Source organism: Pseudophryne corroboree, chromosome 2 (genome assembly GCF_028390025.1).
Source record: "Pseudophryne corroboree isolate aPseCor3 chromosome 2, aPseCor3.hap2, whole genome shotgun sequence".
Lineage (NCBI taxonomy): Eukaryota > Metazoa > Chordata > Amphibia > Anura > Myobatrachidae > Pseudophryne > Pseudophryne corroboree.
Genome location: NC_086445.1, coordinates 266,170,657 through 266,184,023, shown reverse-complemented (window position 1 = coordinate 266,184,023; position 13,367 = coordinate 266,170,657). Strand labels below are relative to the sequence as shown.

The 13,367-nt window shown below is 43.8% G+C and overlaps 1 protein-coding gene across 2 annotated transcripts in view; it reads left to right on the top strand.

The window, feature by feature from the left end:
- The window catches only part of ACVR1B (activin A receptor type 1B), a 133,383-nt gene that overhangs the window by 49,522 nt on the left and 70,494 nt on the right, over positions 1-13,367 (top strand). For both annotated transcript variants that reach the window (XM_063952783.1, XM_063952784.1), the window contains exon 2: positions 10,020-10,259. In XM_063952783.1, coding sequence (XP_063808853.1) covers positions 10,020-10,259 — 240 coding nt within the window. The remainder of the gene's footprint in view (positions 1-10,019; positions 10,260-13,367) is intronic.

The following is a 13,367-nucleotide window of genomic DNA, read 5'->3' as shown; positions in this document are numbered from 1 at the left end:
ACTTCCTCAGTCGTCAGGACGTACATGCCGGAGAGTGGAGCCTTCATCCGGAAGTCTTTCAACTCCTAGTGGACGAGCGGAGCCTACCAGATGTAGACCTGATGGCGTCTCGAAACAATCACAGGGTTCCAGTCTTCGGAGCAAGCACAAGAGATCTTCAAGCAGCGTTTGTGGACGCTCTGGCAATTCCATGGAACTTTCGGCTGCCATATGTGTTCCCTCTCGTGTCACTCCTGCCCAGGGTAATAAGGAAGTTCAAGCAAGAAGGAGGTTTACTACTTCTAATCGCTCCAGCGTGGCCCAGACGGCATTGGTGATCAGACCTGCAGGGTCTCTCGATAGAGCGTCCTCTTCTACTTCCGCAGCGCCCAGACCTCCTCGTTCAGGGCCCTTGTGTCTACCAGGATCTGGCCCGACTGGCTTTGACGGCGTAGCTCTTGAAGCTTCAGTTTTGAGCGCCAAAGGTTTTTCTGAGGCGGTGGTTCAAACTATGTTGAAAGCTTGTAAACCGGCTTCGGCTCGGATTTACTATAGGGTCTGGAATTCTTACTTCACCTGGTGTGCGGCTAAGAATTATGATGCATTCAAGTTCAGTACTGCCAAACTTTTGGCTTTTCTGCAACAGGTCCTGAACTTAGGCCTTCGTCTGGCCTCTCTCTCAAGGTTCATATTTCAGCCTTGTCGGTATGGTTTCAGAGAGAAATTGCGACTTTGCCTGACGTTCATACTTTAACTCAGGGTGTTTTACGGATTCATCCTCCCTATGTTCCTCCTATGGCTCCTTGGGATTTGCTGGTTGTTCTGGATGCCCTACAAGAGTCTCCGTGTGAACCTCTTGAGTCTGTGGGCCTTAAATGGCTTACGCTTAAGCTTTTATTTTTGTTGGCTATTGCCTCTGCTAGAAGGGTTTCAGACTTGGGTGCCTTATCCTGTCGGTCACCCTTTCTGATTTTTCACCGTGACCGTGCGGTTCTTAGAACTCGCCCAGGTTATCTGCCTAAGGTGGTGTCGTCTTTCCACCTTAACCAAGAGATTGTGGTTCCGGGCCTTTGCCTCTCCTGGTTTATCCTCCAAAGAATGGTCTTTGGATGTGGTATGGGCTCTCCATATATATGTGAAGAGAACCACCTCTCTTAGGAAATCTGATTCTCTTTTTGTCCTTTTTGGTTTTCACAAACGTGGCTGGCCTTCAAATAAGCAGACCTTGGCCAGATGGATTAGAATGGTGATTTCATAAGCTTATGTACAGGCTCCTGCTATTATCAAGGCCTATTCTACGCTGTCTGTTGGGCCTTCTTAGGTGGCCCGCCGTGGCGCGTCCCTAGAACAGTTGTGCAAGGCGGCTGCCTGGTCCTCAGTGAACATGTTCATCAGGTTCTATGCCCTTGATACTTCCACATCCCAGGATGCTTCTTTTGGACGCCGGGTTCTTGTGCCCGCTACAGTGCGTCCCCCCTCATGAGGAACTGCTTTAGGACATCCCTGATGTTATTCCCTGTGGAATACCAGTGTTACCCCGCTGCAGAAAAGGAGATATATGGTAAGACTTACCATTGTTAAATATCTTTCTGCGAGGTACACTGGATTCCACAGGGTGCCCACCCTGTCGCAACTTGGCTTCTTTGGGTTTGTATTGCATTAGCCGCTGGTACCTTCTCCTGCCGTGAGAATGTGGTTATATGTGGCTACTAACTACTGTCGTCTTTTACCTGCTACTGCATTGGACTGGTTAACAAAACTGAGCTCCAGTGCCTGAAGGCGGGGATAGAGAGGAGGCAGTGCATTGCATCTTGGGAACAGCCAAAGCTTTTAGCCTATTGGTGCCTCGGATCAAGATCCTACTCTACACCCCGATGTTATTCCCTGTGGAATCCAGTGTACCTCGCAGAAAGATTTAACAATGGTAAGTCTTACTATAAATCTTTTTTTCGTGGATTTCTGCTTGCCACTTCAGGAGGTGCGAGTAGAAATAATGGGCGCTCGCATACATCTACACAAACAATTTCACATGAGACCTATTGGGCTTCTATGAGGCAAATGTAAGTTTTGTTCAATATTAAGGGATAGACCGTAGCCAATGCTATGTTCAATAAACTTTCATTTGTAGTATATACTGTAGCTAAAATTCAGATCGGTTACTTTCACACTTTCAGAAAATGCTAGAGAAGACTTATGCTAGTTATATAATAGCTAAAATAGCTGTAAGGTAATATGTCACAGAGACCCTTTCATGATCTAATTACATTATACAAATAATGCCATCATATTGTGTCATGCTGTACTGCAGCATGAGTGAGAGTCGGCTCTGAAGATCAGAGGTTGGAGACTACATTCATGTTAGGGCAGAGATGTAAGGGGGCTTGGTTTTGCCAAGCGCTTTTTAGGCTAAAGGTGGGTACACACTGGCCGATATATCACGGGGTGTGGTATGGTATGCCGGCGGCCGGGCTCCCGGCGACCAGCATACCGGCGCCAGAAGCCCGACCGCCAGCATACCGACAGCGTTGGGGAGCGCAAATGAGCCCCTTACGGGCGCGCTACGCGCGCCACGCCATTTATTCTCCCTCCAGGGGGGGTCGTGGACCCCCACGAGGGAGAACAACTGTCGGGATTCCAGCGTCGGGATCCCGACAGTCGGCAACCTGAAGACCACCCGTATCACGGGTCAGTCGGCCAGTGTGCACGGTCGATATGTCTGTGAACTCCGTCGTTCAGACATATTGCGTCGGCCCTGCAGCACAGCTGACGGCAAATGTATCTACCGATATCTTGGCGCATCGCTGTGTGTGTACGGGCGACCAGCCGGCCGCCTGTACACATGCTGCGGCGGCCATCGGTGATTGACAGCTGAACTGGGCGGCCGCGTGTACACTCCCGCCCAGTCCATGACGTCTGTCCCCGATGGATCAGGCAGTGTGTATGCACAGCACACTACCCGATCCAACCATAGATATATCTGCAGATCAATTGATCGGCAGATATATCTATCAGTGTGTACCCACCTTAAGGCTAAGGTTTGGAACAGTGTTTTGTTTGTGTTGGAGATCTAGCATAGAGACTTATACAGAGGAGTAATACTTGGAGTGCAAGGAATTGTGTAGAATCTGTACAATTTCTAACAATTTGGCATGTAGTCTTTTCTATGGTAGACCACAGAGACGAGTGTTGCAATAGTTCAGCCGGGATATGATTAGCCCATGTTAAAAATATTTTGGTTGTATCATGTGTGAGAAATGGATGAATGTGAGAGATGTTTGTAACTATAGATGGAAGGCAGCTTACTGTGAATGCTGAGTCAAAAATGAAACCTAAGCAACAGGCATGGGGAACAAGAGATTAAAATGTTACTCACAGTGATTGATTTGTCTGGAAAAGAGCAGATTTAGAAGCTGAAAAATAACTAGCTCAGTTTTAAGGATTGAGTAGACATGGAAAGGTAGATGGCAGCAATTGTATTTTACTATAGTAGCGAATAAGCTAACACAGTATTTCTAGATATTTATAGATGGAGAAGGTAGAGGATCCAACGACAACATTTTGTGGTGTAAAAAGGACAGGGTGGTACGATTTTGCTGCTATGGGGGAAGAAACTTTGGGGGTGATTCAGTTGTTGTGTGCGAACCCTGTTGGGCATCTGTTGGAGCTTTTCAATTGTTGCTCTGATCAGACGCCCATTAGGACTTAACAGCTAATCCCGTCTAAAGAGCTTGATTGGGTGTCCAACGTCCGGGATTTGGCACTTTGGACTTCCAAGCTATGGACTATTTAACACCTTTTTTTCTCGCACCTCCGGAGGCTGTGAGAAAATTTTTTGACTGCCGTGGCTAATGGGCATTTGAGCGGAGTAACAATTGAATAGCTCTGATAGGCGCCCATTCCTACAGACCAACAATTGAATAGACTCCTTGGAGTACATTTACTAAGGAGTGGTTTATTAAAGCTGCTGATCATTGGCAGCTTTGACTGATACTTTTAAAATGGCAATAGATAGAACTGCTGAACCTGGCTAGCTTGGCATTCATTTCTTTTGCCATTTTTAATCCATCAGTCAAATACCCTGATCGACAGCTTTGACAACCATCTGTTTGGTCAATGTGCCTTCTCTGATAAGAGGTTGAGATAAGAGGATACCAAAGATAATGCTAAATCCTGGATTCCCAGTGAGTTTGGAGTGGCAAAGAGTAATCATTTGTGTCCAAGGCTGCAGACACACCAACTACTGGAGTCACTTTCTTCTTTAGTAAGATCTGCTTATGAGCATTCATGTTCTATCAGGTATAGTTTGGAAATGGAGGAAGATGAGTCTGTGGCTCTAATGGAACATACTTTTCAGATAGTGGGCGAGTGACTGGAGCAGGGTGTAGGGCCCAGGAAGGGTTTTACATTTTTCAATGGTGGATTGATGATGTAATGTTTATAATGTACGAGGTTGGTTCAGTAAATAAGGTAACGAGACCTCTCATTGCGTAAATTTATTCAACTCATACATACATGTATAATCAATAGTATGTCCTTGGTGCAGATTATTTTTCCATATAGTCTCTATACTTATCTAAGCATTTGCTTCAACGGTGCACCAAGGCATCTATCCCAGCATAGAAGAAATCAGTGTCAAGCTCCTGAATTTTACCGTCTGTCGCGAATTGCCTTCCACCCATGTGCTTCTTCAATGGCCCAAAGAGATGGAAATCACTCTGTGTCAGAGCATGGCTGTAGGGAGGATGGTTCAGTGCCTCTCAATAGTAGCGCTGCTCATCTTGAATGTCTGTCCTGTCTTTATCAAAGGCAAACCCAAACTTGTTTCCATGACATGACTTTATCACCGTAACCTCCTCGACAAGTTGGTGATAAATTTTAGCTGCTGATGTGCGCTTTAGATGCAGAAATCTGATAACACAATGCACCTCCGTGTTTGACCAGGTTTCCGCCAGCCCTGCCATCTTACGACTGTCAGGACAGCATGACTGATATGATATGGCCGTGAGGGGAAGAGTTGGTCTGTCTGCTCTGGCCTGGTGGGAAATAAGAATGAGAGAACATTACACCCATGAGAGTTCTAGGTACCTTACTTATTAAGCCACCCTTGTATAAAGATGGCGGTGGAAGGAGATGGCAACCAGAGATGTTCATTTTGGGATAAATGTTGATAAAAGAGCAGAGAGATGAGAAGCACTGTGGTCAGTAAAGCTGGTTTCTGTTGTTGAATTTATATATTTAGTAACCGTTTCTTATATAGCGTAGCAAATTCCGTTGCACTATACAATTGGAAACAACAGTGATAAACCAAAACTGGGTATTACTACAGTCATAGAGGTAGGAATTTATGGAGGAGACAGCTGTTTTGGTGGTGGGGAATGAAGGAGAATATTTGTAAGGTAATGGGGTTGAATGTGAAAACCATATCTCCTTTTATTAGCCTTTCATTTTGTTCATAATGTGAGGTGCAGTCCTAACTTATAGAATTCACCTTCTATGAAGAGTTCTCCTTTAAGAGCAGTTTGGACACATTGATGGGAAAGTTAGTTAAGCTTATTCCCGTCAAACTGTCAAATGACTCATTGTTATGCAATCCTTTTTCATAATGATAAAGGTATTTCAAAAGTTAACAACATTTTATTTAATTACTTCATTGTACTTACATAGGAAGTGCCACGTTATTTAAAAAAAAAAAAAAAAAAATCACTAGACCAGTAGTTCATGAACCCAATGGCCTGGTAGTATGCCAATCTGCTCATATGTTCTCGGATGGTGCTGGCTCTTTTCAGTAAAACATGACTAAATCTGCAAATATTTGGAATCTGTTAGATGATCAGTGTAATGATTTATCCAGATTTGGACACTGTATGTGTTTTGGCAGTTGCTGTACTTTGTCGTTACTGGCATTATGCAACATGGAGGCAGATTTTTTGTGGCCTAAACTAGTATTCAGAAAGTGGGTTCCGTTAAATTAGGAGCAATGCAAAATCTACCATGATGTACGGGCAATGTGCAGTGCACACAAGATAAGTACATACAATACATTCATTTTAATACACACTCCTGTGGGACATAATACATACGTATTCCTGACAGCGGTATCCCATCCGCCAGAATGCCGGGCTCGCTGCGCTCACCACAGGATCTATTCCCACTCTTTGGTTGTCGTGGATATCCACGAGTTGGAATAGCCCCTGTCAGCCGTTATACGGTCCGCCGGGATCACAACAGCCGGCAAATTGATTGCCTCCCCTGTGGGACAGTTGTAAACTAAATGTACAGGTGATGTATCTGAGATTTAGGGGCAGTATAGCTAGCCATTGCCAGCGTTCTAATGGCACATCGCCAGCATCTCTCCTAATTGTTTTTAGTCAAATGAATTAGAAACTACTGACATGACTAACGGTAAGTACACACTAGACAATTCGCTCCGTGAGCAGTATCGCCTAGTGTTTCCCCTACCCTCCCGGGCGGCCGATATAATGTGTACACACTGAACTATATCAATACCAATATCGTTCAGTGACCTCACACCGCAGTTGGCTCTAACGTGCAATTTTGGACGATATGTCTAAATTGACCTGTATGTACACGCAACAGAGGGGCAGGTAACGGGTTACGTGAGAGCGCACATCGTTCATTGGTCGTAGCATAAAAACACTGGGCAATATTTTAAACAATATTGCTCAGAAGGGTGAAAATTAGCAATATTGTCTAAAATATCACCTAGTGTGTATGCACCTTAAACCATGGAGCTCACTGTGCCTTAGTGCAGTGGTTCTCAACCTCTGTCCTCAAGTACCCCCAACAGTTCATAATTTTCCAGGATTGCAAGTGAAATAATTAGCTCCACCTGTGGGTCTTTTATAATGTGTCAGTGAGTAATGAATACACCTGTACAACTGCTAGGTGACCTGGAAAACATGAACTGTTGGGGGTACTTGAGGACCGAGGTGGAGAACCACTGCCTTAGTGGTATATTTTGTTCCTAGTGAATTCATAGGCTACTTTCTTATTAGTACTCATTCAGTCCACACGTTTGTTGCCTCAAGGTATTATATAGCACAAGTTTTTATTCTTTTTAAGTTTGATGTAAATTAATAAAAAATTAAGTGAAAACAAAATACAATTCTATTAATTAGAAATATTGTGTTCTATGAGTAGAATTTCTATATGGGGGAAAAAAAAGTTGTTTTATTGTATATAATTTATTTAAATGGAAATAGATTATAATTACCTCTTCTCCATGTGTTGCAGTTTTAAGATACATATAACAAATTTCTACATTCCACATTAGGCTTCTACACATACATTTTTCAAGTCTAGTAGTATAAAACCAAAAGTACAAAGGTTTTTTTTTTTTTTTCCCATACCATTTAGTTATTGCACTTACGATCATTGTATTTTTTTATAAACACACACCCATAACGAATGGCTTACTTGCTGTTACTAGAAGCTTCAACCATACTAAAAATGTCACCTAGAACTGCATAGTCCTAGCCGGGATCCGATCTCTTGGTCGACCACTATTGGTCAACAATAGCTAGGTCGACAGGATCTCTAGGTCGCCATGTTCTAGGCCGACAGGTCAAAAGGTCGACATGAGTTTTTCACTATTTTTTTTTTTTTTTTTACCTTTTCATACGTAACGATCCACGTGGACTACAATTGGAACGGTTATCTGTGCCGAGCGAAGCATGGCGAGCGAAGCGGTGCACTAATTGGGGTTCCCGTCACGCTACGAAGGAAACGACACCAAAAAAGCGCAATAAACTCATGTCGACCTAGAGACCCTGTCGACCTAGTTACTATCTACCTTCTATACCACACCCATCCTAGCAATGCCCACCCATGTCTGGATTGGTATGGATGACCGGCGGACAGGATGCCAGCTGTCAATATCCCAACGGCAGAATCCCGTCCACCGAATGCCGGCAGCGGAGCGAGCACTAAGAGTCTCAGTGCGCTTGCCACAGGATCTATTCCTACTGTATGGGTGTTATGGACACCCACAAGTGGGAATAGCCCTGTTGCACCAGGATTCCGTCTGGCGTCATTGTCGGCTGGAAGAATTTTAGCATTTGTATCCTAACTGCCGGGATCCTGACAGCCGGTAAATTAAACGCATTCCCTTGTGGCATAAGAGGTAGAAAACTGAGCAAGTAGCGCAAAACCTCAATATACACGTGCTTCACTATATATATTTTAGAGAAAAATACATTAATAACAGCGCTAAAATATCAGGCACACACTTGGCCAATGGATCCAGCGACCATGTGACTGGTTTTTGTAAGCATACACACCAATCTGCCGTACGATATGTCTGGCTAGATGTCAAAAAAGGGCGAGCATTTCAAGGTGGGAACGATACGTCTTTCAGGTATATTGCATCTGCCGTGCAGCATATATATCTGTGACAGACGTTGTTCAGAGATGTATCATGTACACACAAGCCAGTGCACTTAGCGGTAGAACATTCATTGGCTGAACGAGCGATGTATCATATCATGTGTAGACAAAAGGGTGGAGAGGATATGGCTCTCGGCGCTATATAACACTATTTAACACTTTACATGTGCATATATATTAAACTTTACACAATACGTTCCTCTGAATGGGTCTCCAGGTGATTCCTTTTTTCCTTCCAATATTCATCCAGTGTTATATCCCAGTGATATGATTCATATGCAAAAAATAAAAATAATAATGTTATTATTATAAAACCAAGCATCCCACAATATAGGAACGTATCCTATTAATATGTGTAATAGATCAGTGTGTGGGCTGGGGCAGGATTTAAAATAGACGTACCCCACCTACACAACATAGGTGAGGTAATATACACATAGCAGTTTCTTTATATCAAGTGAAGAAAAAGGAATTCCAATAGGCGTACCCCACTCACAATCTAGCTGGTTCCAGCCATGCGCATCAAGGAACCAGCTAGATTGTGAGTGGGGTACGCCTATTGGATACGTTCCTATATTGTGGGATACATCACATTCATATATACCTTTTTTGAGGAATTTTTTTAAAGAATTAAAACCCTTTTTAGGATATATTCCTCTGAAACATGTGGAGAGAGGTCTCCATATTTTTATAAAAAAATAAAAAAAGGTTTTTTTGCAGTTATTCACTAGTTCAGTCTACACATTGTTTTTTTCTTTTTATACATATTTTTCTACATATCTGGTTCCGAATCCTTGGTGGAGACCTAGAGGAAAATACCAGTCACATTCACCAAGAAAACCAAGGGAAAAAAGAAACCTTGATGTGCATGTGATCACTTTCGACCCTGTAAGTAGGGTACGCATTTGGATATATTATTGAAGATAAAGATACCTTTATGAGCTTTCTCCACTCTACTAATTCATTGAGTGGGGTACGCCAATTTAAACACGGTACAATTGGGGGTTTGGTGGCGGCAAAAAGATACCTTTATACGTATAGCTTCACGTTGAATTGTGTGAGTTGGGGTACGCCCACATCACATTTATTTGTTTATCTGAAGGACATTGTATGGTGTTCTAAAGAAAGAGACTTTCTTGAGAAATTGAGACGGTTCTACACATATATTATTTTTATTTTTTGCATATAAATCATATCACTGGGATATAACACTGGATGAATATTGGAAGGCGAAAAGGAATCACCTGGAGACCCATTCAGAGGAACGTATTGTGTAAAGTTTAATATATATGCACATGTAAAGTGTTAAATAGTGTTATATAGCGCCGAGAGCCATATCCTTTCCACCCTTTTGTCTATATTGTTGATTTGTTGAAAGTGTGGTGACTCTTTCAGGAAGGGACGTAGCTCAGGGCAGCTTAAAGGCGCCATTTGATAGGAGCCCCCTCTTTCTTCTTTTATCATATGATGTGTACCCAGCATAAAATATTCAGCAAGTGTTAAGCAAAATTGGACAAAGCTAGGTTGAAAGAAGTCTTATCGATCAGCCTGAATAGCTATATATTATCTCCGTGCATAGATCTTTTATTATGTTTTGTTTATTTTAATTCTATCATATATTTTTTTCTCTCCAGCCCTTCTATGTCTGTGCTCTAACTGCGTCAAAACCAACTATACCTGTGACACAGATGGTGCATGTATGGTCTCTGTTGCCAACATAGATGGCGTGAAACATCATACGCGAACATGCATTACTAAAACTGAACTTGTTCCTGTTGGAAAACCATTTTACTGTCTCAGTTCAGAGGACATCCGTAACACTGAATGCTGCTACACAGACTACTGCAACAACATTAACCTCTCGGTGCCAAGTGGTATGTATTAACCATCCTCACTTCTGAAAATACATTGGGCCGATTCAATTGTTTTTCCTCTGCGGCCACCACCAGGGGACGCAAAATGGAGCAATTCAGTTGTTGCTCCCTTTAGACGCCCAGTGGCCGTGTGGGACATTTTGACCTCACCAGGGAGAGCCATGCTGTTGCCGATATCGCTGGGTACCCAGCTTTATGCTCATGGAACTAGGAGATAAGTCAGATGACCTCAAACAGTTATTAACCATTAATGTAAACATACATGGCTATCTAGAAACTGTGCAACACTTCAAACTTCTGGATCTTTGCTGTACATGATTACCACACCAGGTGCGATCATAGTTGTAGAACAAGCACAGAAAATGGAATTCTTGAAAACAAATTCTGGATCTATCTCTAGCCTGCTGATAATGTTGCATTTCTTGATTTAGACATATGAAATATGAAAGTGAAATGCCGTTGATTTTTCAAAACTTCTCACAAATGGTGTCCTACTGTAGCAGTGTAAAGAGTATAGAGAAGTGTTCACCATTATCTAAGTTTCATGATAATGTTTGCATTGGCTTGCATAGTGAAACTAAAAAAACAATGGGCCTAAATACTTATAAGCCACATGGTGGCTATACCATATGCCAACCACATATGGCCCGGAACATTGATTAGACAAGGGTACTCCCGATTGCAACATGATGTTTCCTTGTAGCAGCCAAAGGTACACCTTACCACATAGTTACAAAGAAGCTTACTGTTTTGTGTAAAGGAAATAGGGACACGGCAGAGACCTTACCCTTCTTAGATGTACATCAATCACCCTCCATAATGTATGGATTGGTGCTTATCCTCTCTTCTGTAATAAAATGCAGCATTCAGCTAGCAAATCAAAGTTGAAAAGTGAAATCCACAAGTTACCTGCACTTCTTTCCTTGAGAATAGGACTGGGACATGGCTAGAGCACAACACTCGCCCAGCTTAATATATGCCAACTATTAAGTTGCCTGTCAAATTAGTTGCCCTCCTGTAATATGTTAGTTTGTGAAACATTATGCTCTCTTTAGCAGGCCCTATTTGCCCAGTACCTTAGATAAGCTTAGTGTTTTCTTTCATACTTGAACATCGTTCTGATAGCTTGAGAGCCCCATTTGAATTGGTTCCAGCAGAAATGATCTAAATATAATTGCGCAGATATATGTAAAGCCACTGAGAAAGTCTTAGCAGTGGGGATTACATCCAATGGTTTGTTCTTACTTAGCGTATTGTGCCAGGGTGACACTTTTACTACTTCTATTTCTCTGACGTCCTAGTGGATGCTGGGAACTCCGTAAGGACCATGGGGAATAGCGGCTCCGCAGGAGACTGGGCACAAAAGTAAAGCTTTAGGACTACCTGGTGTGCACTGGCTCCTCCCCCTATGACCCTCCTCCAAGCCTCAGTTAGATTTTTGTGCCCGGCCGAGAAGGGTGCATTCTAGGAGGCTCTCCTGAGTTTCTTAAAAAAAGTTTAGTTTTAGGTTTTTTATTTTCAGTGAGACCTGCTGGCAACAGGCTCACTGCATCGAGGGACTAAGGGGAGAAGAAGCGAACCTGCCTGCTTGCAGCCAGCTTGGGCTTCTTGGCTACTGGACACCATTAGCTCCAGAGGGACCGAACACAGGCCCAGCCTCGGAGTCCGGTCCCAGAGCCGCGCCTCCGGCCCCCTTACAGAGCCAGAAACAAGAAGAGGTCCGGAAAAATCGGCGGCAGAAGACATCCAGTCTTCACCAAGGTAGCGCACAGCACTGCAGCTGTGCGCCATTGCTCCTCAGGCACACTTCACACTCTGGTCACTGAGGGTGCAGGGCGCTGGGGGGGGGCGCCCTGAGCAGCAATAAAAACACCTTGGCTGGCGAAAATACATCACATATAACCCCCAGGGCTATATGGATGTATTTTAACCCCTGCCAGAATATAGCAAAAAGCGGGAGAAAAGTCCGCCGAGAAGGGGGCGGAGCCTATCTCCTCAGCACACTGGCGCCATTTTCCCTCACAGCTCCGCTGGAAGGACGTCTCCCTGACTCTCCCCTGCAGTCCTGCACTACAGAAAAGGGTAAAACAAGAGAGGGGGGCACTAATTAGGCGCAGTATTAACATAACAGCAGCTATAAGGGGAAAAACACTTCTATAAGGTTAATTCCTGTTTATATATAGCGCTCTGGTGTGTGCTGGCATACTCTCCCTCTGTCTCCCCAAAGGGCTAGTGGGGTCCTGTCCTCTATCAGAGCATTCCCTGTGTGTGTGCTGTGTGTCGGTACGATTGTGTCGACATGTTTGAGGAGAAAAATGATGTGGAGGCGGAGCAATTGCCTGTAATAGAAATGTCACCCCCTAGGGAGTCGACACCTGAGTGGATGGGCTTATGGAAGGAATTACGTGACAGTGTCAGCTCTTTACAAAAGACGGTTGATGACATGAGGCAGCCGGCTACTCAGCTTGTGCCTGTCCAGGCGTCTCAAAGGCCATCAGGGGCTCTAAAACGCCCGTTACCTCAGATGGCAGATACAGACGCCGACACGGATACTGACTCCAGTGTCAACGATGAAGAGACGAATGTGACTTCCAGTAGGGCCACACGTTACATGATTGAGGCAATGAAAAATGTTTTACATATTTCTGATAATACAAGTACCACTAAAAAGGGTATTATGTTTGGTGAGAAAAAACTGCCTGTAGTTTTTCCTGCTTCTGAGGAATTAAATGAAGTGTGTGATGAAGCGTGGGTTTCCCCCGATAAAAAACTGATAATTCCTAAAAGGTTATTGGCATCATACCCTTTCCCGCCAGAGGATAGGGCACGTTGGGAAACACCCCCTAGGGTGGATAAAGCGCTCACACGCTTGTCTAAACAGGTGGCACTACCCTCTCCTGAGACGGCCGCCCTTAAGGAACCTGCTGACAGAAAGCAGGAGAATATCCTAAAATGTATATACACTCATACGGGAGTTATACTGCGACCAGCAATCGCCTCCGCCTGGATGTGCAGTGCTGGGGTGGCTTGGTCGGATTCCCTGACGGACAATATTGATACCCTAGACAGGGACAGTATATTACTGACTATAGAGCATTTAAAAGATGC